Here is a 27,663-nt window from a genome sequence, read left to right as displayed (position 1 = left end):
ATAAATAGCAAAAACACTTTCACAACTCACAGATGTTTACAGCTGAGGTAATTGCATCAAGTCTCATCAACATGTCAACAAATACAATGTAAAATGAAGTCCATCTGAATTTTTCTGACATCCATTTTATTTACAACAGAAAGTATACAAGGATAGTATGGAGTGGCAATAAATTAGATAGGACTTCTATATAACAATCAACTCACAGTGTATTTGTAGAAGACCAGTTTGGCTACAGATCAGTCATGAAAGGATGCCAGTCAATACACTGTTGTAATTCATGTCATGAAACAGTGGGAAACAATCGCAAAGGATGGACGTAATTTTTCAGTATCAGAATCTCTGCAATAATGTCCTATCAAGATGGTCTATCCTCAACACAATAAAATTTAGAGGTCATCGACTCCAGCAGTATTCGATTCGGGATTTGCCTAAGAACAGGTTCTCTTATTGTTACAATACTTTCATTCAGTAACTGTATATTAGATGATCTGACTTGGAGTTCTTGTGACTTTCATGAATATGATATACTCTCTAATAGTCTTTATAAAAAACTTTGACAGCAAAAAAAACTACAAATAATTCTTAATGGCCATGGTTCATTGACTTTTCAGAAGCTGAGTAATGGAATGGTGTGATTAAATTTTAATAACAGAACAGTTTTCAGTTTTCCCCTGTCTTGTAACATTGCAAATGCAAGAATGTCCTTTCATTTTCGACCATGGTAATGTAAGTCCTAAACACTTCAGACTGTACATGTATGACAAATGAAAAGCTAGAACTGAACTTGGTGATTTCAGAGGAAAACCAGACATCTTTAACAAACGGTGTTCAAGGAACCTAGTAGCCATTGCACCCATCCAAAGAGAAAATTTAAACTACAATGGGCACCTAGAACACACATGGCATGAACACGAAGCAGAGGCTTACAACTATGTACAAGGGAGCATCAAGCTATGACTGTAGCACCATAGTCATCTACTGATATGCATTACAGCTTATTTACATATGCTCAGGCAGTCACAGGCTGTATTATAACATGGGACAATGTGTGATACATACATCAGACGTGAGTGGATATCTTTCAGCTTCATCATGGCTTGTCAGCTTAAAGTGGAGGAGAGCCAAAGGTTCTGGTCGATGTTTACCACTTTGGTGAAACCCACATGTGCAGGATGGTGCTGACAAATCAAGAATCATAATCAGGATTTGAAAACCATGATCATCGGATTCTGGCATGGCTAAGGATGCAACTCTGCACAGCAATTTCCAGCATCTTGGACAATTGGACCACCCATGGTCCCCACTGCAGATAAATCTCATAACAGAATACAGCTGGCTTGTATATCTGTTCAATTTAGGTTCTCAAACACCTGTCATTATTGATCTTTTAAGCTTACTGTCTATGTAGCAGAGTTGAAAAAACTACAGATGACATCCTTACATGACAGATGGGGTTACCTCTTTGGACATATGGACAAGGTGTTCACCTTCGGATTCTAAAGTCTGATGTCCAAATGGAAATTTTATGGCCGCAACATTTGTGCCCATTGTAAGGTTTAGCTCGATCATATGAAATACTGACAAAACAAGACCCTGTACCTTGCTCAGTGACCAAGGACATTCCATCTGTCAGGGGAGCTCATCAACCCCACAGAGTGAATGAGTGGAGTTGTGCGCTGCTTTTTGTATACTCCCATTGGGAAAATAAAGACTGAACTTCACACACTGTATCTATATTGGGAATCAAATCACTGTTTGGTCTGACAAATGTACACTTTAACCCTATTGGCCACATAGAAAATATGCATCATTCCTATATACTATGGAACAAAAGCCCATAGACCTATAAAACACAATTACATATTTATCTATAATTAGAGTCAGGACTAACTTCCTCAGATCTTATTGTTTTTACAAGCACTCTTTTTTCCTCCAAATTACCAATATTTGGGAATCTATTTTCAAAGTTTCCAATATAAGAAATAATTCGCACAGATTATTGTGCATACAAATCTTAAACAAGACTATTCTGTAATAGTAAAACCTTATTAGATTAATAAGATTATCGTCAAAACTGTATGTACATTGTACCAAGCATCACGACGGGGAGTGGCCCAGCATTTACCAACATGTACTATCTGGTATACAACTAGTTAACAATCAAGGAGTGTCAAGTGACTTGGTAAGACTTGGGAATAGCTAAGGGAATAAAACTAAAAACCCTTTCAACTGTCTTTCTGTTTTAAAATTAAATCTGATATAAACAACAGATTACAATGAATATTACTGAGATTCATCATAAAAATCATGTTTTGAGATAAATTCAATTGTTCTAAAACATTTTTAAAACACTGCGCCCATAGAAATATGAGAAACTTGTCCCAATGACAGCATACCCAACAGATTAATGAAGAAGATATACCTTTACATTTGTGAGCATAAAGGATATCCACAAAATTTTGAACTTCCCAACCAATTCTTTCAAAGATGATAATCACCATCCGGTCACAGTGTGGGACCCGAGATAATGACACACATATTAAAAACATAAAATCATTACCGGTAGTTAACCTTCAAGAACATTTTGAAAACTGAGTTTTTGTAAAACCAAAGAAACATCTTCAATTATCCAGTGTATCACATATATCTCCATCTTTATGGCAAATGATTGTGGTCGAAAATAATAATAAAAAATACTAATTCAACATCCAAATTAACATGCAGATAAACTTCATCCAGTGTGTGAGGGTTGTTTGCTGGCTTGAAAAAAGCTGCTGAAGTCACTAGTTTGTAAATGGTAGTAGTATTGTTTTGCTGTACTAAACAGCTATAAATCACATTTATTATATTTTCCTGGGACCATACACATCTCCCCATTTGTCATTTTATTATTTTCTAATTTCAGTTCTTATATGTGGGTCAGTTTTGTAAGGCAACTTATACAATAATAAAAGACCAAAATACTTTGGACTAAGTGAAATGATTGGATAGCTATTTTCAGAGGCCTGTTAGAACGGGATTCCAAATGAAGTGATGGTGGTGAATGGGTCCTGGGTAGTTAGCATGGAGAAATTATACCCTGCATCAATGAGGATGTCCTTGCTTTTATTACTTATTCTGTGATTTAGGAACTAAAATGGACATATCACAGTAAACAACCCTGGCAATACAAAAGGTTTGCCTTATCGTACTCCTTAACATTGTTACAGCACTACGCTTATTTTGTGTGATATTCAACACAAGTCCAAACTTATTTGCACCAGCTCCTAATGGATAAAATATATAAAGGCAGCATTTCATTTGGCATGCAAAATGAGTTCCCATTATGTTGAGACAATGAGATTCATATTAAGAACAAGATGAACACTACACTATCATGACTATCAACATTTATTTACAAATTGATTTGTCTTGAAGTCGTTTCGTGTCCATCATGCAACAGGTGCACCCTAACAGTATTTATTGTCTAAACAGATTCAGTGCTACACTTGGCCGCCTTACAAGTGATTACCATGCAGATATTAGGTTAGAAATGAACTATTTCTTGTTCATCAACCTGTAAAACATTCTCAACATACTTCAATATAGAGAAAAAATATTCAACCACTTAAACACATGTTGCACTTGTTTACATTTGAAACCCAAAAAGCCCACTTGACTGTATATCATCCAAAAAATATTTCAAACACAAACCATTGCTATTTTACAGCCTACATATCACCAACTGTTACTTGTAAAACCCAGACACACAAATCGTTTACAGCATGACTGACCAGACCCCATTAAACAGCCATTAAACTATTGGGAACATCTAAATATTGTTAGAAGACTGAAAATGTGGAGAAATGGTTCACTCAGAATGTCAATACCAGTGTTTAAAATAACAGTGGGTCAAGCTGTCCTCGAGGTTTTCTATGAGTGAGTGAGTTTGTTTTTACACCGCTTTTAGCAATATTCTAGCATTATCACGGCAGGGGGACATCAGAAATGGGCTTCACACATTGTACCCATGGCGGGAATCGAACCCAGGTCTTCGGTGTGATGAGCGAACGTTTCAACCACTAGGCTACCCGACCGCCCCAGGTCTTCTATGATATTTGAATATTAAATGAAGGGACCCCTTAAATTTTAAACATTTAATATTAGAGTCATAACAAGGACGTATTAAGTTTCAGGTTTAATTTTGACCCTTAATACATGAAAAGGAAGCATATTTGAGCTGCAAATTTGTGTCGACAATACAAAAGGCCCTTAAATATACAATTATACAGACCATTAAATGAAATTTTCAAAAATCAAATATTTGTTCAGTGAACTTCAAAAAAAGCTGCCTGAAACTGACATGCAATTGAAAAGTGGTTCACATCATTATGGGCTGGAACAGGGAAGTCATGGTCATAGTGTGGAGACTATATGAATTGAAATGAGCACCTTGTCAGTAGCTGTCACTCTATCAGGAGAAAAAAATAATGAAATCTGTTTGACTGCTATGTGCGTTTTGCTGTGTAGCTGCCATGGTTAAACACTGAGGAGACAACATCCCTGTTGTAGGAGTACCAACTGGTTAAGGCAGACTTATCCTGCTAATCGAAAACAGACTGCCAACTTCAAATGTACAATACAAGTATGTGTGCTATAGCCACACATATAGAAAGAATTAATATTTGGTAAAATTAATTTATGATGATTCCTTATTCACAAGGAAATATCAATGCATAAAACAATTCGTAAGTCATAAAATTATGATAAAATGACATGCCTATTTCTCGAGCAAACAAATTCTTGTTCAATGGGAAGGTGTTTTCTAATGAAGTCCTCAATAACATTTGGATATTTACAAATGCTACATCTAGAATGTCTATACAGTGAATTGATTTATACAATTGCTGTTCATGAAAAAAGGGTTATAATACGATGCCAAAAAGATACAGATGTAAAATGGACTATTCTGTTATGCACCAATCTCTACATTCCACTAATGTAATAAATAGCTTAGCTACATACAATGAATGTAATCTGTACAAGTTGTGTGAAGACACTGTATGAGACCTGGGAACACTAAAACCTGCCTGTCCACAATCAACCCTGGGACCATAATGTTAGGAAAGCTTTAGGAATTTTCTATGTACATTTGTGCATAAAATCTATCAACAATTGCAGTACAGACACTCTCGTTCAAATCAGATCTTTTACTCCGAGATGGTACCCCTCTGTGGGATCTGAGTGAGTGAGTATGGTTTTACGCCGCTTTTAGCAATATTCGAGCAATATCATGGCGGGGGACACCAGAAATGGGCTTCACACATTGTACCCATGTCAGGAATCGAACCCAGGTCTTCGTCGTGACGAGCGAACGCTTTAACCACTAGGCTACCTGACCGCCCCTGTTGGATCTGAAGATACCTCTATAGAAGTAGTAAGGTGAACCCCGAACAAACTTCACTGCCCAGTCTAAATGAAGGTTGCATGGGTTCCTGAACAAAACAGATGTTAACCTTCTAAAACTATTCAACTTCTTTTTTTCACCACCTTGATTTGGAAATTTCAATTTTAGCAACAAAACATAAAAATAGTACACCTTTTATGGTGTAGATGCCTTTGAAGTCATGAACGACAATGTATAAAATATATACAACAATACCTTTATTTTTTGTATTCGGAACTTCATGATCATATTCATTTTTGATACAGAAATCAGATATTTTTTGTCTGAAGGCTTTGCTCATTCGAACCAAGAATTTAGAATGCTTGACACTGGCTTATTAGAAAGTTCACCTGCCACAACCTTCTAAACAGGCATCATCAGATATTCACTTAAAGATGTCGCATCCTCGGAGAAGATCTGATTTTAATGAGACTACAATACAGACAGGATATTACTTTCACTCAACTCAACAGCATTGTACAGTCTGTTGCGTAATTTGAGTTTACCAGTCTAACAAACATAAATTAAAACAATAAAAATTGAAAAACACAAACATTTTCAAAACCTTTCTCCAAAATATTTGAACTAAAGGTCTTATGACTGTCAGATATCTACCATTTACATCATGGTGGACTGTAATGTGTTTGGTTCTACACGAAGCAAGCCGTGAGTATGATGATCAACCATTACCACTCTGGTAGGATGAACATTATATCATTACAATCTGATCTGTTACTCCAATGTGATACCTCTGTGTGTTATGATCTCGTTATACCTCCATTGAAGGTCCCATCAGTTGAACCCTGAGTGAACTCTGACCATCTGATCTAAAGAAGGATATTTGGGTTCCTGAGCTAAACAGATGTCAGGTTTCAAAAATGAATCGGCTTCATTTCTTTACCTTCTTGATTCAGAAATCTTGATTAATATTTTAGAAAGATAACATTTACAAGAATAACGGCACAGCCTTGTTGATTTACTTTCAGAACTTGTTGTTTTAGCTTGTTTTTGAGATACAGAAATCCGATATGCTTGTCTGAATGCTTTAGAAGCCTCAAAACTGATTGGCTGATCAGAAAGGTCACCTGACGCGTGCTCCTAGAGAGGTGTCTCTGATTTTCACGCAGAGAGGTATCATCTTGGAGGAAAATGTTTTTTATTTTAATGAGACTGGTATGACCTAATTAGCCTTGGGCCCTATTTCACAAAAATGTTCTAGTTGAACCAAGCACTCATTGATTCTAAAACTGAGGCTTCCACTATTATGCTATTTTCTGCATCACATATTTTTTCTACACATAACTCCTTCCACACAAACAGCTGAAATGTGGCTGGTCAAAGTACTCAACCCACATCAACCGGAGCTGAAAAACCATCTGCATGAAAACTCAACATTTTCCAAAAAGCAGTGAGCTGTAGAAGATGTGTGACACTTTGATCCCAAGCATGAGATTAAGACCATCACAATGGATGGCTTGCTTTTTGTAGGAAGTGAAAAAGAGTTCTAATATAAAACCGCTTTATGCATAAATTGGCTTGGCTCTGGGCTCTGTGTAACAAATTCACAGGAAATTTCAACATTTACCTAGACATATGACTTGTGACGTGCATTTACATAAGGAAACATACTGGTAGTTATTTCACAGGCGTCATGTGCCAAAAAGGAAATCCATTTGACATGAAGGTCACATGATGATCTACATCTGCCAACCTAGGTGTAGGTCAATGACGATCTCTAACAGTTATGATCATAGTACTCAATTGCTTTGTGAAAAAGGGCCCAAGGCAACAAAAGAGTAGGGTCTTTCTCGTGGTCAACTGACCAAGTACTAGCTGCCCTCTACAGTCATCGTGACCACAACCCCACAATGACCTCGCGTGTCTCCCATGACCTAGTGTGACCTTTGCCACAAGGGTTAAAGGTAAATGGTCCAGCTGTGCAGGCCTCAAAGTTGCAACTTAGTCGCCATGGTGATTGAAATTTCCACTTGGCGACCAATATTTTGAAGCAGTCTCCACTTGGCTACTTCGAAAGATCAAGCTGGCGACCTGATATAACTAACTGTATAGTACAGGAAATACAATACATTGATAAATGCTGATTGGCTGAACAAATATTTCATTTTAAAAAACCTAAAAATCAACTGGGAATTATGAGGTAAAAATTAATCAATAATCTTGTCTAGTATTTACAACTATGTAAATAACAACAAAGGTTGTTACACAAAACGTAGGAATCAGTATTGCTGCAGTTAGGCAGATTAGGTATGCTGTAACAGCATCATACATTACTGACACTGAAATTTGGCTTCTTCATTTTTCACCTGGCTTCTTAAACGTCACATGGCTCCCTGACAACAATTGCTAGGAACCAATGGCTCCTAATGACAAGAATAAACTTTGAGGCCTGCGGTGAAATGAGGATGCTACATACATCTCAAGATGACTTAACACTTGCACCCTATCAGTCCCCATAGCAACACTCACACTTCACAGACCCCAGCACGAAATAGTTATTGTTTGATCTGACAAATGAATACAGCGAGGATGCAAAAGGCTGTACGAATCATTAAAACTTCGTTATTAGCATCATGCATGATAACATTACCTGATATTTCTTACTGAAAATATAATGCAACAGAAGATAAGTCTGTCCATGTCCGTTTCTTCACTAAATCACCAAGTTTCCCATCAAGGATATCACCATGCCAAACGCCATGACATCACTAAAGTTCATGTAAGTGTGTGACACATGTCGCCTCCTGTTGACATCAAGTAGGTCACAGCCATGCCCAGGACCCCCAAAACTATAACTGAGAGTCCCCTGGAGTCACAACTAGAAAGCTCAGGTAAATCCCTTGGGAGTATTGCTTCTAATGGTGATTTGGCTGCCCATTGGGATCTGTGTGAAGAACGACAACATGGCCATTTTGTTTACCTGAGTATGATGAGATAGTGAGGGAGGAAGATCACTGAGGTATGATAGTGAGGTGAGAGTTTGACGAAGGCAATGTGTTAGTGAGGGAGTTATAGGAGGAAGTTCTTCTCATTGTTGAGGTATGTCTAGACAGTGTGGTGAGAGTTTGATGGAGGTAATGAGTTAGTGAGGGAGTTTTAGGAGGAAGTTCTTCTCATCGCTGAGGTATGACTCGATAGTGTGGTGAGAGTTCGACGAAGGCAATGAGTTAGTGAGGGAGTTATAGGAGGAAGTTCTTCTCATTGTTGAGGTATGTCTCGATAGTGCGGTGAGAGTTCGATGAAGGCAATGTGTTAGTGAGGGAGTTATAGGAGGAAGTTCTTCTCATCGCTGAGGTATGTCTCGATAGCGCGGTGACATTCAACTGTGCTCCATCTCTCCAGCAGTAAGTTACACTCTGTCTCATTGGTCAGTTCCAGCTTAGTGCGGTGGTGACTGCGAATCAGGAGTTTTGTTGCTTCCATCGCCTGAAGAAACATCAAATATACCATGTATACATTCAACTGCCAACCAAAATTATCACAGCATTCATTTAGTGTTTTTATTATTATTAGATAACATTGGGTAGGTCAAAGTAAATACCGTATTTGCTGTAATAAGCGCCCACTGTGATATTTGCTATATTGGTTAGTGAACAATTCCAATTAGCACCCCTTCCATTTGATCAATGTTCACAAGACTTATTTATACGTGTATAATACAAACTCGTGTGTTATATGCACCCTCAATTATGGGCAATTAAATTCTGGAAAAGTATATCTGTCGTATATAAACATTTCAGCTTGTCACCATAAACCATGAAATTTACAATCTATCACCAAAATAATATTCTAATAAGAGTCCCCTATTTCTAATTTTGAGAGCGCCCTGTTTTTTCTATTTTGTATTGCATTATGTAGTTCAATTGGTTTAGTCAGCAATGATGAGGGGAGAAAAATATGCTAAATTTGTTTATCAATGTTTATAATGGAGAATGTTTATTATTTCACATCAGCAAGTATACACATCTGTCAGAGTGAGTGAGTAAGTATGTTTTTATGCCGATTTGGGCACTATGGCAGCAACATCACTGTGGGGAACACCAGTAGTGGGCGTCACACATTGTACCCAAATGGCGAATTGAATCAAAGTCCTTTGTGTGATGTGCGAACACATTGACCACTAGGTTACCCAACCGCCCACATCAGACAGAGAAGAGTTTGAACTTCTAAAGGTCTTTGCAGTTGTTATAGACGATCCTATACATGTTTGCGTTGGTTGATTGTCTGTTGTTTTAAGCCACACTCAGCAATAGTCCAGCTATATCACACAAGCCTCACTCATACAGATCTTTATTTACTGATGGAATGCAGGCATCAACTATATATGAACTCTACTGCAGCAAATAATCCACACACATGCTACAAATCATTTAGACATGTATCACAGTGACATGGCAAACACTTCCAAACACATGTTTGTATCACAAAGATGTTGAGAGGACATCATTAAGCCTATCAGTGATTTACTGTTCACTAACTGATCAACTTCACACTAACTAATGAACATTAAAATGAAAATGTTCACTGTTCAAAGTTGAAAAGGCTTGTTACGTTAGTCAAAGTGCAAACACTGTGAATATTCACTGAACAGCAAAACTTTAAGTTTGAACAGCTTCATATAGCATATTAAATCTCTTATTATTCATGTTGTTTTACATATTACTTGTTATGTAACGTGTTTTATGCATCACAATACATGGGTTGTCAATTGCTGTATTGAGGGCTTGTATCGGGATACATACTGTATTGCTGTATCAATACACCACTACTGAGCAGCACATGAACACACACAAATTAGAAGACACTTGAAACAGCATTTGAATCAGAATCATTTCTAAACCAAGTCTTACTCATTGGCTAAATTTACCAAACAAACTGACCCAAGAGAGTCAAAAATATATTGAATGTACAAAGAAAACAATCAATACCCATATAGGACCACATGTGGGTAAGTACTCAACAACTCAAAACATTATCTGGAGCCCAGCACAAAGAAGAAAGAGTGCTGTGCTTATGAAATTACATTAGACTTTTTTATTATTCACTCATTACCCAAACGAAGAAACACCCAGCTGCAAGGTCTCAAGAGCTATCACCACTCTAACCTGTTTGCTTGTTCTTGATCAATTATTGCAATGGCTACTATGGTTACTGAGGATAGACTATATGTTATTTCTTGGTTTAATGATGTTTTAGTGACAAATCCTGGTCTGTAGATGGGAGAAGACATTGCAGCTTATCCAAAAATTACCTGAAGTTGTTTCCATATTAAGTTTTAGTAAAGTTTACCAATTGTATGCTCAATATTTGTGGTTGAGAACTTGTTAGATGGAATTAACGCATTTCAATTGAAAAATGGGTTTTTCAGATTAAAAACGATGTTTTATTGGTCTGTTTTCAGTCGTACAAATGGGTATCTCTCATACCCTCACGTCTAGTCGCACGTTTAGAGGAAGCCAGAAGCTGGAATGTAAACATTAAACTTGTTTCCGTCCGGTTGCGCACGCACCTCCCTATGACATGTCACAAATCTCGAAGAATAAGCCATCAAGCAGGACTGGACTGGATTACTTCCCTGTGGGGATGGCTGGGTGGGAACGTAGACTGAAAACAGACCAATAAAACATCGTTTTTAATCTGAAAAACCCATGTTTTAGTCTGTTTTCAGTCGTACAAATAGGTAGAATTCGACGGAACACTGGAAGGAGGGTCGGGAAAGTAATCAGGCAGTGACCACTTTCACGTCGAATGTACCAAGTTCCTCACCCCTGTAGTGACAATAGAACATTCGACCAGATGCATGGACGAGACAAGTTGTTTATCACGAACGCACAGCATGGTTAATGCTCTTCGACACACAACTAATTACCGATGCGACAGGCCAACTGCACGCGTCAGTTGAACTGCGATCGAAGTGTGGTCGACGAATAGTTTAGTTACAGAGCAACTCGCAGTATACAAGGTAACTAAAACAGCATGTTTAATGCTCTTCGACTCACAACTAATTATCGAAGCGACAGGACAACTGCACACGTCAGTTGAATTGCGATCGAAATGTGGTCGGCGTATAATTTAGTTACAGAACTCGCCGTAGACAAGGTAACTAAAATAGCATGGGTAATACTCATCGACACACAACTAATTATCGATGCGACAGTACAACTGCACACGTCAGTTGAACCCGGATCGAAGTGAGGTCGGCGCATAATTTAGTTACAGAGCAACTCGCAGTATACAAAGTAACTAAAAAATACGAGCAGTACTATAATGTATGGGAAGACGATGCATACACCGAATAACCATAATAAAAAGCAGAAGTACTGCACGCAACAAAAAAACATAAGAATGCGTACATTCACCAACAGCTTTTATTGTAACCTGTAGTATGTCACGAAGTGTCGAGCAAAAACTCCAAAGTGAATAAAACACGAATTCACTGTCTTTTCTGAGAGATCTGTTGTGCCACCACGAGTGGACCAAACTGTTTGAGTCCTTCAACCTCTTCTGTGGAGATATCTCTAAGATAATGCGAAGCAAACACTGAAGTAGATCTCCAAAAGCAGCCCTCCATAATAGCTTGTAGCAAACAATTCCTGTGGAGTGCTAATGTTGAAGCGAAGGCTCGAACTTCGTGCGGATGAGATGAGGTGGGAGGTGCGAGTCCTTGCGCCTCGCAAGCTCAGAGAATTACCGCTCTCAACCAAAATGAGAGAGTATTACGTGTAATCTCTTTCTTTGCATTGGTTGAGAGCGGTATGAACAGTCGTCGAAAATGGTGTCGTCGCTGTTCAGGACGCTGCAGGTAAATACGAAGCGCACGAACTGGGCACAAGGTGAGATCAGCGTGATCACGAGGGCCCATAATGGCAGACAAGGAAGGAATGTTGAACATTCTCGGATCTTGGCCAGGAAGTTAATTTTTCGCTAAAAAATCCCATCGGAGACCAAGATGGACGTTGCCATGGTTACGCTGATCGAACGTAATCCGACCGACGTCAATGGCATGTATTTCCGTAATTCTCGCAGCCGTAGCCAGCGAGAGAAGGAAAAAACGTTTTCTGAGACAATAAGTCGAACGCGACCTTATCGAGAGGCTCGTAAGCCTGACTAGACAGGTTGCGCAGAATGACATCGAGGTCCCAGGCCGGCGGTCGGAATTTACGTGACTGATCTTCAACCATGAAGGCACGTACAATCTTCTGCAACTCCGGTACGTTAGTGAGCTTGTCGCCCGTAGGAGACGGCACTACTGAAGCCAAAGCTGCCAGATATGTCGAGATCGTCAACCCTTTCAGACGCCGAGATGACCGGAGAGAGACTAGGAACTCCCCCACCTGTGGTGGGGTCGCTACCGCCGGTTTGAAGCCATGAGACCTGGCGAAAATGGAGAAAGTGGTCCACTTGTCATCTTACAGCTTACGAGTCGTAACTCGATGTGCCGACGAGACAAGCGCTGCCGCTTTAGCCGAATAGCCTTTCTTCATTAACGAGGTCTTAAGCAAACCCAGGCGTGAAGCTGGAAGTTCTTTATCCCCGGATGCAAGTCGTCGGTGTGAGGATGAAGAAGGAGGTCGTCTCGATCTGGCAATGGGAACAGTGGTTGAACGATGATCTGAAGAAGTTCCGGGAACCATGTTCTGGCCGGCCAATAAGGCGCGACCAAAAGCAGACGTAGGTTGGCCGTTTGACGAACTTTCACCAGTTGCGATGGTAACAGCACCGTTGGTGGAAACGCGTAAGCGTCTGGACCCCCCACGATAATGCTAGAGCGTCGTGGTCCCATGCCCATGGGTCTGGAACCGGCGACACGAATCGAGGGAGGCGGTTGTTGTACGGGGCAGCAAAGAGATCTACTTGGGGCAACCAGAGTCGATCTGTCAGCAGATGAAAGACTGTCGGATGGATCATCCACTCCGTGGGAGACGGCCTCGATGGTCTCGACAGGGCGTCGGCAATCACATTCTTGTACGCCCATGTCCAAGTCGTCGACGAGGGCGAAGAACCTGAATGTCCGGTCCAGAAGGGCCGCCGACTGAGTTGTTCCCTGTTTGTTGACGCAGTGGACGACTGTGGAGTTGTCCGACTGTATCATCAGCCGTTTCCGACGGAGTCGAAGTTTCCAAAACTCGACCGCCCGAATCACTGCTTCCATCTTGAGGTAGTTGATGTGGAGGACCTTTTCTACTGGCGACCACCGCCCGGCCGCTTGGTCGTCCCCGAAGTGCGCTCCCCAGCCTTCCAATGACGCGTCTACGAATAGGTGTAGTATGAACGGAGGCTCGCTCATAAAGACGCCCTCGCAAACGTTCGACGGCTGGAGCCACCACTCCAAATGACAACGTAGCTGCGCCGGAAGTGGAACCAGGAGATTGGGAAACTCCAGGTGGGGGTACAGCAATCTCTGCAGCGGACGAAGTTGAAGACGACCTCGACGGGTCAAGTCTTGGGCCGATGTCAACAGACCGAGGACTTCCTGCCACGTGTGCACCGACGACGAGGCATGTAGACGTCACGGAACGCTGCTGACAATCTTGTCCCAACGGTCTTGAGGTACCTGGACCAGATTGACTCCCGTCTGGAAGCGTATCCTAATGTACTGTAGAACCCGAGGTGGTACCAAGTCCGACTTTTGAAAGTTGACGATCCACCCGAGGTACCGTAGTAGACTCAGGGTGGTCGCCAACTCACCTTGAAGGGCTACTGTAAACTGGTGAGCTTGGAGCCCGTCGTCTAGGTAGAAGGCGACCCTGATCGCATGCCGATGGAGCCATTCTACGACCGTCTTCATGATCCTTGTGAAAAAGCACGGGGCCGTAGAAATTCCAATCGGGAGGGCCGCCCACTGGTAATGAATACCTTGGCATTCGAATCGGAGGTACTTCTGGAACTCGGAAGCTATTGGTACATGTAGATACACGTCCTGAAGGTCTAACGAGACGAGGAAGTCGTTCGGTAATATCATCCGACGCAGAGAGCTGAGGGATGTCAAGGTGAATGTGTCGGGTGGTTGGAGGTATGTTTCGTTGAGGAAAACCCACTTGTGGGCATAGTGACGAAGTCGCCCCCCTACCGGTAGTGTCACCGGGGGAGACTCCAACCACGGCGACGGCGGGGGAAGGGACCTCACTTCCTCCCCCGCTGGTACTTTCCCCCTCTGGGAAACTTGGAAAAGGAGACCTGGCGACCTTTCCTGTCAGAATCTCCCTTGCGGGACGGCTGTCGAGGCACGTCCCTACGGAAGGCCCGTTGCACATTCTCGTTTCGGTAACGTCGTCGTGGGGCGTTCGAAACCGGTGGCCGTCTGGACAGGTTGGGTGAAGCCGAAATGATGATGTCACGCTCGGCTTCCCTGGAGTACTTGTCCAGAACGTCGTTGGTACGACCGTCGAACAACTGTTGCGATGTCCACGGGGCCCGTAAGAGTGACCTGCCATGACGATCAGGTAGGTCAGTGCAGTCGATGTAACCATGGCGACGTAGTAATCTGTCCCGATACATATCGGGACTGGGCGAGGACGTCCTAGATCCACCGTTGCATACAGGTGAGGACCGATGGCACCGTCCTGTCGTCCTCGTCCTGGGGTTCTTTCACCTCAAAGTACACTGAGAGGGCCTTGATCGCTGTCGACAGCATAGCAAGCGTTTGCAGCTGGTGACGAACAGCAGTGCCCATGGATTCCAAATGTGGAGGGTGCTGGTCTCTTGAAGAGTAGCCCCCAGTCCAAATCCCTAGTCATGGGTGACGAAAACGGCATGCCATAGATCGGGTAACGAGATCGACCAGGCGGCTTGCAGAAGCTCTGCCCAGGCAGAGCAGAGCCAAAGTTCTGGTCCATATCGTGAGCCATGGCTCTGAAGACATCGGGAGGAGAAAACTGAAGAGACTGCGGTGTATCTCCGACCTTAAAGCCCGCACGCGTCAGGTTGTCATCGTTCTTTGCTGGCTGTCGTCACAATCCATCGTCGACGTCGAGTGTGGAGGCGTAGATGAAGGAGCTGCTGTACTAGTTGACGGGCCATGGACCCCTGACGTAGACGTATCCTTCTTGGTCGACGCCGTCGAGGCGAGGACCGCCGCCGTGATCTGGGCTATCAAAGCCGGATCGATATGAAAGTGAGACGAGGTCGTCGTTCTGTCACTATCGTCACTACGACGCTGAACCCCCAAACTCTCCCTGCGAGAACGTCGCACGTCCCCGTGGGGACGAGGGCTACTATCTCTAACTGTAGAAGTACTACGATCCACATCGTAGAATAGTTGACGGGCCATGGACCCCTGACGTAGTCGTATCCTTCTTGGTCGACGCCATCGAGGCGAGGACCGCCGCCGTGATCTGGGCTATCAAAGCCGGGTCGATATGAAAGTGAGACGAGGTCGTCGTTCTGTCACTATCTTCACTACGAAGCTGAACCCCCAAACTCTCCCTGCGAGAATGTCGCACGTCCCCGTGGGGATGAGGGCTACGATCTCTAACTGTAGAAGTACTACGATCCCCATCGTAGTTATCGTCCGAATCGTACATTCGACGACCACGATGACGATGAACGCCCTCGTGTCGTGTACTGTCTCTCGACGAGGCACTCATCCTGTCGTCCCGACTTGAACGGGAACGACTTCTGTGTCCACTGTCGTCCCGCACGACGTCCCTATCGTCGTTGGTAGAACGAGATGCGGACCGACTGGGGACCGTAGTCCCCTCATGGTCCTCGTCACCATCCGGTCCCGTCGTAACGGGGGAGGCCGAGTGACGCTCTCGATCAACCGAATGACGAAGACCAGTCGTGCGGGTAGTATCATCAGCAGGCGAATGGTCACGTGTCTTGTCGAAAACTGAAGTTGACTGAGGCGGGTCTTTTTCAACTGATTTCTGAGGTGTGGTCGACTCGCCACCCCCAGGGCCTGATGCGGAGGGTGCAGAGTCCAAGGATCCAACCGATGACCATCTCCGCTTGTAGCGCTGGCCAGCGGCCCGCTTCGCCAACGCACGAAGATACATAGTTAAAGTTTATTGAAGACAAGTTCTCACATTTTTTACAACGTTTATTCCACGAATACGTTGAAAACCCGTCCTTAATGATGCAGGAAGGACAATACTTGTGAGGGTCTACTTTAGACAGTTTTCGTTGACAAGAGGCACAAATGCCCGACATATTGCCACGTGTAGAATCACTGTCAAACAGCGAAACACGCGTTGAACACAAACAATGGATTACCAAGGATTACATTCCAGGAGTCTACAGGTAAGACATATTATGACTTTATTAGAACAACTGTAGATAAGCGATAAGTACTAGTAGAATACAAACTAGCAGTCTACCGCGAAAGACTTTCTCGAGCGACCAGCGCAGAGGCGCGCTGAGAGATTTGTGACATGTCATAGGGAGGTGCGTGCGCAACCGGATGGAAACAAGTTTAATGTTTACATTCCAGCTTCTGGCTTCCTCTAAACGTGCGACTAGACGTGAGGGTATGAGAGATACCCATTTGTACGACTGAAAACAGACTAAAACATATGCTTTTCACATTATTACTTTTTACCACTTTTCATGTTTTACACTTAACATACCTAGTCTGCAGAATCTGTAAAATAAATTAAATAAATGTATCAGCTGGAATGGATATTCCTATGAAATTCAAAACCCCCTCACACATCATCCCAAGTATCGGCTACTGGGATCCAGTGTGTGTTGTACACCAATGACGGGCTCACCTTGGCGGAGTACATGGACATGTGTTGGACCCGGGGTATGACCTCCTGCATCACACTGGTCGGCCAGAACACCTGCGACACCAGACCCAGCTGGTACGCCTCCATTGCAGTGATCTTCCGGCCAGCAAACAGCAGCTCATTACTCTGGTAGGACAAGTAAAATCATAATTATCCATAAGAACATGATCACATGCAGCATTTGTAATTCAGGGGGTCCTGGGGTCCAGCCATAACACTATATGATGCTGACAAACCAAGCATAATAACCATGGCAAATCTGATACTGATCGATCCTGACAAAGCTTAGGGCAGCAACTCTGTAACTTGAGCCCTGCTAGAAAGTACACCTTTACCAAATGTCATGACACTTTGAAAGGAATGAGTGAGTGAGTTATGTTTAACGCTGCTTTGAACATTATTCCAGTTATATCACGGCGTGTCAGCTTAATGTGGGAGGAAAGCCCGAAGTGATGCAGGTCTCAGACGTTTACCACTTCTGTGAAACCCACGAGCATGGTTATGGTGCTGACAAACCTAGAAACATAATTGGGGCGAACCGGGATTCGATCCCACAATCATAGGTTTCTGATGTGCCCAAAGGTCGCAACTCTGCATAGCGAATCGCTGCGCCTTAGACGACTGGGCCACCCATGTCCCCTTTTGAAAGGATTAGTCTGAGTAATGGCCATAACAACTCTCAGCTTTCTGCATGTTTGAAGTGGAAAGGAGAAATCAAGGTCAAAACTTAAAATATTGCAAGAAATGGAACATGTGCAGCCCCACTACTAACAAAACACATACCAAATTTCATTATTTTGTTTGTTTGTTGTTTAACGCTGCACTCAGCAATATTCCAGCTATATGATGGCGGTCTGTAAAATATTCGAGTCTGGACCAGACAATCCAATGATTGACATCATGAGCATTAATCCACGCAATTGGGATCGATGACATGTATCAACCAAGTCAGCGAGCCTGACCACCCGATCCAGTTAGTCGCCTTTTACGACAAGCATAGTTGCCTTTTACAGCAAGTATTGGTTGCTGAAGACCTATTCTACCCTGGAATTCATTAAATTTTGAACACAAATGGCCTAGTAATGATAATAAAACAATTTTTCAATATGGCTTCTAGTCACCACAGATAATTGGAAGCTATTCCCTGTGAAGCCTTCTGAACCTGCTCAGGTGCTACCTACCACGGCAAGTCCAACAGCAAGAGGTAGTGTGAATGATATGCATCCCTCCGGTGTCTGAGACAGTTGGGAGTAGGGGAGGTAGAAGAGTGCCTTGTCACTAGCATAGATTACATCACAGAGAGGTAGGATGGCCATGCCCAGGCCTATAGCTGGGCCAGGAACAGCTGCCACGATCGGCTTCGGGAACGTGATGAACGTCTTAATCAGATCTCTAGGAAGCAAAAAGAACACTTCAACCAACAGCACAAGTATTAATGTATTTGTCTGAACTTGCTGAAGTTTGAAGGCCACAAAATATTTCATCTTGTGTATCAGATCTTGTGGGCATTTGTTTTAACATGGTCAAAATTGAGTTTCAAAAATCAGTGTATTCATAAACAAATGCACACCTTGCCTATCACTGACAACTATTTTCAGGTAGAGACAAAATACAAATGACAACATACATGATACAGTCATGACTAAATAAAAACCATACAGGTCTGACTATCTAACACACAGAGTCTGGTGGTTTGGACATGGTATTTCCTAAAGTTCTCTTATTAGAAACACAAATGGGGAATGTTTTCACATAAACATTAAAAATCATGCTAGTAAGAGTAGATACAAATGGCCATTATTGCATTTATCAGAGGTAGAAAATAACCAATGACTGAGGGTTCTTATGATAATGAGCTCAAACATCGGCTCAAGACATCCCAGCTTTTAGCTTATTTTTGTCTCCTGCCTCTTCCTGCTCATAGATGCTGACCCAGAAAACAACAAGAAGATAAATACTTTCAAATGCCAACCAAAGACTTGAAAGAAGATAATCTGGTCTCGAAGACACTGACCTGACAGCATCCACCATCTGCCTAGCTGCAATTCTCCGGTCCCCGGTCGTGAGGAAGTTGAGATCAATGCCGGAACAGAAGACATTGCCGATGCTGCTCAGCATCACCAGGTTGCTGTCATCATATTTGGCGGAGTTGAGGGCGGACACAATCTCATGGACAACCTGAACATAACAATGGTGGTTAGCTGTACAGTTTGTTACAGGTAGAGAGGTCGTATGCATGTAGTGCACATGCAGGTCATGATGACGAAATTGACTATGCTCCTGTGGACACACGTGTTGCTCATGAGACTAATAGAGGTTGGTGTGGCAAGTCTATACCAGAATTCTCTAAAAGTCGTTTGATAGAAGTCAAAAGCTAGATTGCCACTGAACTGTCTGTATCCATGCTAAAGCAGAAGGTATCGCTAGTCACAAAGACCACTAGAACTTGTTAGCTGAGACAGGACACGCACATATCCATCGTACTACTTGTCGCAGACCACCAGCTACCCCTTTCTTCACAATGGAATGCACCAGTGGGTGGACCTCATACATAGTCATACGGAGTTCAACAAGGGTTGAAAATGGACTTTTACAGTCAGTTAACTCCCTTGCCTCGGGAAGATGAGCGCCTCATTGCAGCCTGGCAATTTTTTATTCCAAACATTATTTCAACACACCTTCTGTGGGGAGTGCAGGTCAGAATAGGCCCCTCAACCTTGCAACTTAGTTAATCAGGCGGTCAGGCTGGGTGGCCATAATATCACTTGCCTCTGGAAGATATCAGGACCCACAAATTTGGAAGCTTCAGACCACGACTCAACTCATCAGGCCCTCATTAAAAGAAACTGCTTATTATTGACAAATAAGTCGACACACAAATTTACTGTGGGCCATAAGGAGCCATAAGGTCCCGACACATGATCCACCTGCCACAGGCCTATGGGCAGGTGCTTCTTTCCAACACTGCCCTGTTTAACCAGCTAACCATGTTAATCATAAGTCTGGCATGTCTATGTCAAAGCATTGGCCATAATTGCACACATGGCTTCATGACCTTATTAAGCCTATTCACCCCATGAGGCCCTGACTAACAGTCACACGGGTGACTTACCTGTGGATCAATAGCATTCTTAAGAGCTGTGTGAGTATTCAGCCAGATCTGTGTGTAGCCATCACACTTCTTCACCACGATCTGCTTGTAGCGGAAGGCGTACTCCGTCGTGCGGACACTGATGCGACGCTCCACCTTCTCCTCGGCCTCGCTCTCCACGGCCTTCTTGTTCTTCCTAGGATGCATCTGCATGGGGAGATTGGCCAGCAGGGCCTTATAGGAGATGGAGGACGGGCTGACCGGCATCATGCTCTGTGACAGAGGGAACGTAGGGATGTCCCCATAGTACTTGTCCAGCAGGAATGAGGAGCCAGGCATAGCTGTCCGGACAGGGGCTGTGATGGGCTTGACTGACGAGAAGTAAGGCAACGCTGGATCTAGAAATTGTAGTTGACATGGTTAGCACCTGTGACGATTGTGTGATTCACTATCTTGAGCATGTTGATGATTAGAATTCTGTTTATAATATTTTGATTACCACAGATAACTAGCATAGCCAACTTAGTTTCCATTATCAGTGTTAGAAATTATCCATGAAATTTCAAGGGATCCTTGCCATTGTTCATCATAGCCCTAATGTTAAAGACATAGAAGGTCCCAAGATTCAAATACTATGGCAGAAAGTCTAAAGACCCCAGGACCCTCTTAATTTCTAACACTGATGATCATAACTGAAGTTGGTAATAGACAATGATAGACAACTCCAGTCAGCAGACGAGTAATGTTTTTTCAAAATAATCTCATTCATTAATGAGCAGCAATTCTCCCAAAACCCAGATCCTCATAAAAAAAGCAAATGTCTCTATTTTAAACCATGGTTATACAGTGACATGGAAGGATATTTTCTTCATGACCTTTGATCAACATATATGGGCCATTTTTGGTAAGTATGGGCCATTGATCATTTTAATGGACAATAACTGCAACAGAACTTAAAAAACAATTGCAACTGAATATAGCACATTACTGTTAACGTTAAAAAAACCCGAACAATATTGTATGAATGAGTACCGATGTGTTGACAAAGATGATGACAAACTGGTGATTCAGTGGTCATGATGAGAAATTGTGATTTGTCAGTCAAAGTATATCTGGTGATGAAGGTAGGAAAACTATTACACATGCAGGCTACATACTGTATATATTAGGTGCCATTATCATGATTATGACTTTCCTAATCACAATTTATACATTATGGCAACAAAACATTACTTATACCAAGTTCCTACTTACCTGAAGGATTCATAACCCCTTTCTTTTTCTTCACCGAGTCTATCAAAGACAGACGCCGCTTCACCGTTTTACCATCCGAATCATGCTCCCACTTCGATTTCATCTTCTCCACAACTTTCCTGTCTCCATGCTTAACCTTGTCCTTAGGTTTATTATTTCCCATCGTGGAAGCGACCTCGCCCTTCACACAAGGCATGTCCGTAACCACGTCATTCAGAGAATAAAGAATATCTTCATCACTGTCCGAGTCAGAGTGAATTTCAATCTCTTGTGCATGTTTTCTCTTCACCCCTTTCTTGACTAGCACTTCCATTATATCATTGCCTGCACTAACCTTGGCCTTTTGGGGGAAACTTTTTGTATTCTTCCCTATATTAAGCTTCTTAACATCACCTGTGCTTTGAAGTTTTATTGATTTAGTATTGCAGCTTCCTTCCAATTTAACCTTTTTAACTTTGTCCTTCGAGTCAGATTTCTTGTGTTTAGACTTATCCTGATTGACTGTCTTTTTCTGCTTCTCATATTTATCTTTGACAGATTTCTTCAGCTGTGCAGATTTTGCCTTTTTACCACAGTCTGATTTGGATGAAGCCTTTTTTGCTATAACAACTTTAAGCTTCTTAACTTTCTTTCCATCTGAGGCACATTTAAGTAATTGCTTTTTTCCAGACTTATTCTCCTTGTCTGATTTACATGTTTTCACCTTAAAAGTCATCTCTGACTTATTTTTCACCTGTTTGCTTTTCTTCACCAGTCCTTGTGCAATTTTTCTTGCTTTCTCCTTCACCTTCTTCTGGGATTGATTCTTCTGGTTGTTTTCTTCAAACTGTTTCAGTAGTTGTTTACATGAACCCAGATTGACTAACGGCTCCCATGTGTCGAATTCCGGGCTTTGGAATCCCTTCCACTTGATTCGGTACTCAGCCACGCCATTAGTCTGCCTCTTGCAGAGGATCCTTTCCACCTTACAAAAGATATCCAAATTCAATGACACCACGCAGTGTTGAGAATGTTAAGGCAGACACAATTACTGGATAACAACTTCTTTATTTTACTGTAAAAGTGATGTTTCGGTATAGATGTTTACATGGTTCGCTTGACGGTTGTTATCCATAAATTGTGTCTACCTGTCATCCGCCAACTTTTAAGAAATAGTGACACCACTTGGTGAATGAGTGGGTGTAATGCTGTTTAAACAGTCTTTCAGTTATATCATGGTATGTCAGCTTGTAACTTATGTAAGGAGAAGTGACTAATGGGATCGGGTGGTCAGGCTTGCTGACTTGGTTGGTGCATTTCATTGTATTCCATTTGTGTGGATCAATGCACATGATGTCAACCACTGGATTGTCTGGTCCAGACTCATTTATTTACAGACCGCTGTCATATAACTGGAATATTGGTGTGTTAAACAATGACAATAAGCATGATGAGCTAAATAAAAATGATAAAAGAGAATTTTGTTTTTTACCCAGATTGAAAGTATGAGGTAACAGATTGAAACTCTTTAACAAATTGCCACTATAGTTTTACAGAGCTCCAGATAAGCTTTTGGTGTTGTGGGTATTTTACCCATGCATTTTAAAATCATTGGGTATCAGTAATTCTATCTGGGTATTCAAATTTCTGTTACCTACTAGTTTTTACACATGTGGGTATTTAAGTTAAATATTTAAAAACGCTATTCATCTAGTTTCTGCAAACTGGTGTCGTGTGGGTTCAAGAGCTTTATCATGTTTATAGGACTCAAAAATACCACAATACTTCCACAAGAAAGTGTGATGGCAAATGATCACGATGTAACTGTCATCGTGGAGTTTGGCAAGGTTGACGGAATGCCCGTTTATAATTTCAAAATAAGTTGCTGATTTGCTAATCGAATACACAGGGTTACTTCACAATATTTTGATGATACGCACGTTTTATTTTTGTAGCGTATCTGTAATGTTAGTTGCGATTCGATACGCTTGGATTTTATTTTACTGCGTATTTCTGCATTTCTGATGCGTATTTCACGCAGGTACGCAGCTTATCTGGAGCTCTGGTTTTATCATTACATCAGAGTTAATGATGCATTGAGAAAAGGTCTTGTTGAATTTGTGTTAAGCTGACAGTCTGCTTGGAATGTTCCTTTTGTATACCACACGTACCTTTGCCCAGGGAAGCGTAATGTTGCTATGTTTAGCATTGTTTAGAGATTTGGTTTCTCGTATCAAATACAACTCAAACAAATGAGATATAAAAGTTGGAAATCTGATCCTGCACCTCTAGTATGTTTAGGCCACACCAACCATATTCATTGCTTTAATACATCCTTATTTGTTATCACCATTTTCTCCCTGTGCTGTTATACAAATAACTGGAAATTCAAGTACATTGTACTAAAGTGCAACTTTATCTACTAGTCCAACACCTGTTTAGTCACATGTCTCATGGTCTTGTAAGATCACCTGGGTTTTACCTTGACTAACAAAAGTGACGGTCCATGGAACCCTGAGTAATAATTTTAAAGGCCCATGCAGGCAATATGAGTGAGTGAGTTGGGTTTATCGCCGCTTTTAACATTATTCCAGTTATATCATGGCGTGTCAGCTTAATGTGGGAGGAAAGCCCAAAGTGATGCAGGTCTCAGACGTTTACCACTTTTGTGAAACCCACGAGCACGGGTATGGTGCTGACAAACCTAGAAACATAATTGGGGTGAACCGGGATTCGAACCCACAATCATAGGTTTCTGGCGTGCCCAAGGGACACAACTCTGCACAGCAAATCACGGTGCCTTAGACGACTTGGCCACCCGTGCCCCCCAGGCAATATGAGGGTCCTGTAAAGTAATGAAATGGTGTAGTGTACTGTACATCATGGTACATGTTGATAATTACTTTAGTGTCTGGAATGATTCAATGATCTTGTGGACAGTGGTCATGATTGATGGATGAAACAAGACACCCATAACTGCTCTTGATGTGCTGTAGGTACAATGAATATTATTGTACATCCTCGGGGCGCAGAATATTCTTTTTCTGTGTCCAATCTCAACATTTGTGCGTACTGTATGGTCACTTGTGCAACGTGTAAAACCCTGTATCAGGTTGTAATAGTCCATATACTATGGATAAAATCTACTGAAAACAAACACGAAACACTCATATCCCCCACCAATATGACATGTCCAGTTGTGTGCAAGGCAAGAAATGTATTGTACGGTTTTCAAGATCTGCTCCAGAAACGAGCACTACTGCTATTTTCAGTCTAATACAAAGTTGTTGCTTTGGAAACTCTAAAAAATTAATTTTTCAAAACCCAAAGTATGAAAAAGCACCAGTTCACCACTAGACTAGTTTTGATATCTGCTCATGATTTTTGAGTTCAACTCCGGAAAAGAAATGTGACGGACAGCATCTATTCCTATATCCCCCTTCGTGGTTGGGGATAATACTGCCAAAAATAAGTTTGGATTAGTAGACTGAAAGGTTTTGACAGGTTAGCTTTGACGATTGCGAAACTATGTGCAAATATGCATAGTCTGATAGTAGGAAAAGTTTGGGGTCGATTTCTGTTTTTGTACAAATTCCAAGGCTTTTCAAGCTATTTTGGTGATTGTCAAGGTCAACACTAAAATCAAGACTTTCAAAGAGGAACCTAAGGCCTTTTCAAGCCTGTATGAACCTTGGTACCTTTAGTATCACATTTTTTATTCATTATAATGAATAGGAAATGCTTTTATGAATTTGTTGACTGCATAAATGCACAAACCCATATTCATAAAGATTTACACATGCTTATCCACAACAAAATTTATCACATACATTATGGGTTTGCAACATATTCAGGTAATGCATGTTGGTAAAACGAGCTACATTATGTTTCAAAATTGTGTTTTCGAGAAGAAGTAAAAGACAGATTGTATGCGATGACTGAACTGCACCATTTTGTTGGATTTTTGTCAACATGAACTAATCCTGTGACATCTTCATAAGTTGCTTATCCCGTGATAAGATGTATTTTCAACATTTCCCATCCTCTGTATCTCCAGGGCTCTTATTTTGGTAAACCTACAACCCCTGGATCCATTCCCGTGGTTCTCGCGATCTCAAACTACCCACCCTTGATTTTCATCGGCAAAATTGAACTGATATGCTACTCTGCCTAATCAGAACCAATCAGGATGTGAATTACAAACCAGCTCCAATTTTGTGTTGGCGACATCAACAACATGGCTGCCAGTTCCATTGATTACGATAGAGTTTGTGTGAAATTCAACATCGAAAAACTGTCTGACATGCAAAGGAAACCAAAACAAATCCCTTTGATGGAAAGGATGTATTCATTTCCATTTAAATTGGCGGTGGCAAGTTCTCCCTTACCCATTTCCTTATCTCCATGTTTGATTGGTTGGTAAAATGTTAATGAAAATCAATGGCAGGTATTTTGAGATGACGAGAACTATAGGAGTGGATCCTGGGATTAGTTGAAAAGCAAGCCCTGAAGATATAGGTGAAGTTTCATGAAACACATTTTCTCCATTTGCACTAACCGAAACAATCTGTGATCACAAAATTTAATACAGTCACTGAACGCACACAATTCCTTATAATCTGTCTAAATAATGATTTTTCCAGATAAAAAATAAGTGGTATTTTTTTAATTTGTTGGCCACACTATCAACAGTTGTTCAACATGTTCTAAACAAACTTGAGTAAGGACAGCCATGATAAAAGAGACCGCCTAATTGTCACCTGAACAACTTAGGCCTATATGTTTAAAAAAAAAAAAATATAATTTTCAGTACACTTGCACTGTAAATTCTTTTTATTGCTAAATACAGATTTACCAGTACCATGCTACATAACGCTGACGTATAACACTTACATGTTAGTCAGCTATTTCTGATAAACATGTTTACCTTTGTGTTTTTTTTATTTGAACTACCAACCGCAGTTATTCCGTTATACCTCGTCTCTGAACGGGTACTGATGCTCGAAAGTGCTTACACCTAACAATAACAGCATGTACATGAAAGAAAGAAAATTAAATAAAGAAATCCGTTTTGCTAAAGCTGAACTACATGTGACAACACTAGCAAACTGTTATTCACACGTGTAAAGGAGTTAAATGTCTCTCCAGTGAGAAACCCAATTAACGCTCAAACAATGGATTGCCAGTGTCGGTCGGAAAGAAAAAAGCCGCCAGAACTCCCCCTGACCGTGATGAACCTTAAATTATGCTGCCACGAACAAAACAACATGCCTACTGCAACGACCATCTAAAATATACAAACATCTCCATACGAGTTGTCAATTCTCCGATCGATTGATTGACAAGAGCATAAATGTCAGTGGGTTGCCGCGCTGAACTATCAGTATCAACACCTTCTGTTTACATTCCGCGTATTATCAAAATACAAGTAAGTAACAACCATCCAATGATTGCTCTCAGATGCGCCTAAAGCTAAATATTAAGAACCCTTGATTTGAACTGTTAAGTGTTCTTCGATTAGTTAGGTGCAGTAAAAATGTAATATCGTTTTACCTCATAAACGTGACCCTCCGCCATTTCAGAAAGTATGAATGATCGATTTCGCTTTTAGTCTGGGTTCGAGGTTACTTTTGCCGGGGAGCATTCATTGTCTTCGTTTTCAGCATCGTCGTTGACAGACCACCTGTCGGAGGACACGCTTCGCTGGGCACGGTTTTTATGTGGGGAGGGCATTTGTTTGAAAGAAAGGGGTATGCGGGGGAACACGCGCTACACAATTGCGGATGATGATCTTTCTGGGGAAGAAGTGAAATGTGTGTCCCCTCATTCAACGTCATAGAATAAACTGATGCTCAACACGGGAAACTTTTAAGCCTCACTACGGTAGTGTTTCATTATAACTCAGTTATTATAAAAAAATATTAGACAAATCGAAACCGCATGACATGTGAGCCTTACACCGAGCGAATTGCTAGGTATCCAAATACATTGTAATTTTGAATTCTACGAATAATAAATGGCGCGGATCTAAACCAGCTGGATACCACGCGCGCTGAAATCTGTATAATATCGCAGCAGAACATTTAAACGTATGAACAAAAACATAACTAAATAATTTAGTGATATGATTTCACCAAAAGTAATTATGTTCATGTTGTATGTTA

At 41.6% G+C, this 27,663-nt stretch overlaps 1 protein-coding gene across 1 annotated transcript; it reads right to left on the bottom strand.

The window, feature by feature from the left end:
* Nucleotides 1-105: 105 nt before the first annotated feature.
* On the bottom strand, nucleotides 106-27,129 carry LOC124113017 (testis-specific chromodomain protein Y 2-like). The gene is made up of 7 exons (XM_046473253.2): nucleotides 27,053-27,129; nucleotides 21,521-22,484; nucleotides 20,288-20,664; nucleotides 19,190-19,353; nucleotides 18,357-18,567; nucleotides 17,158-17,301; nucleotides 106-8,872 (listed from the first exon to the last, which is right to left on the bottom strand). Exons 1-7 carry the CDS (start codon nucleotides 27,074-27,076, stop codon nucleotides 8,711-8,713), a joined length of 2,046 nt encoding a protein of 681 aa, XP_046329209.2. The 5' UTR covers nucleotides 27,077-27,129; the 3' UTR covers nucleotides 106-8,710.
* Between the last annotated feature and the right edge of the window lie 534 nt (nucleotides 27,130-27,663).

The sequence above is a fragment of the Haliotis rufescens genome, unplaced genomic scaffold (assembly GCF_023055435.1).
Source record: "Haliotis rufescens isolate VD_foot unplaced genomic scaffold, xgHalRufe1.0.p SCAF_19, whole genome shotgun sequence".
Classification (NCBI taxonomy): Eukaryota; Metazoa; Mollusca; class Gastropoda; order Lepetellida; family Haliotidae; genus Haliotis; species Haliotis rufescens.
The sequence above is the reverse complement of the archived record's forward strand: the minus strand, read 5'-3'. Positions and strand labels throughout refer to the sequence as shown.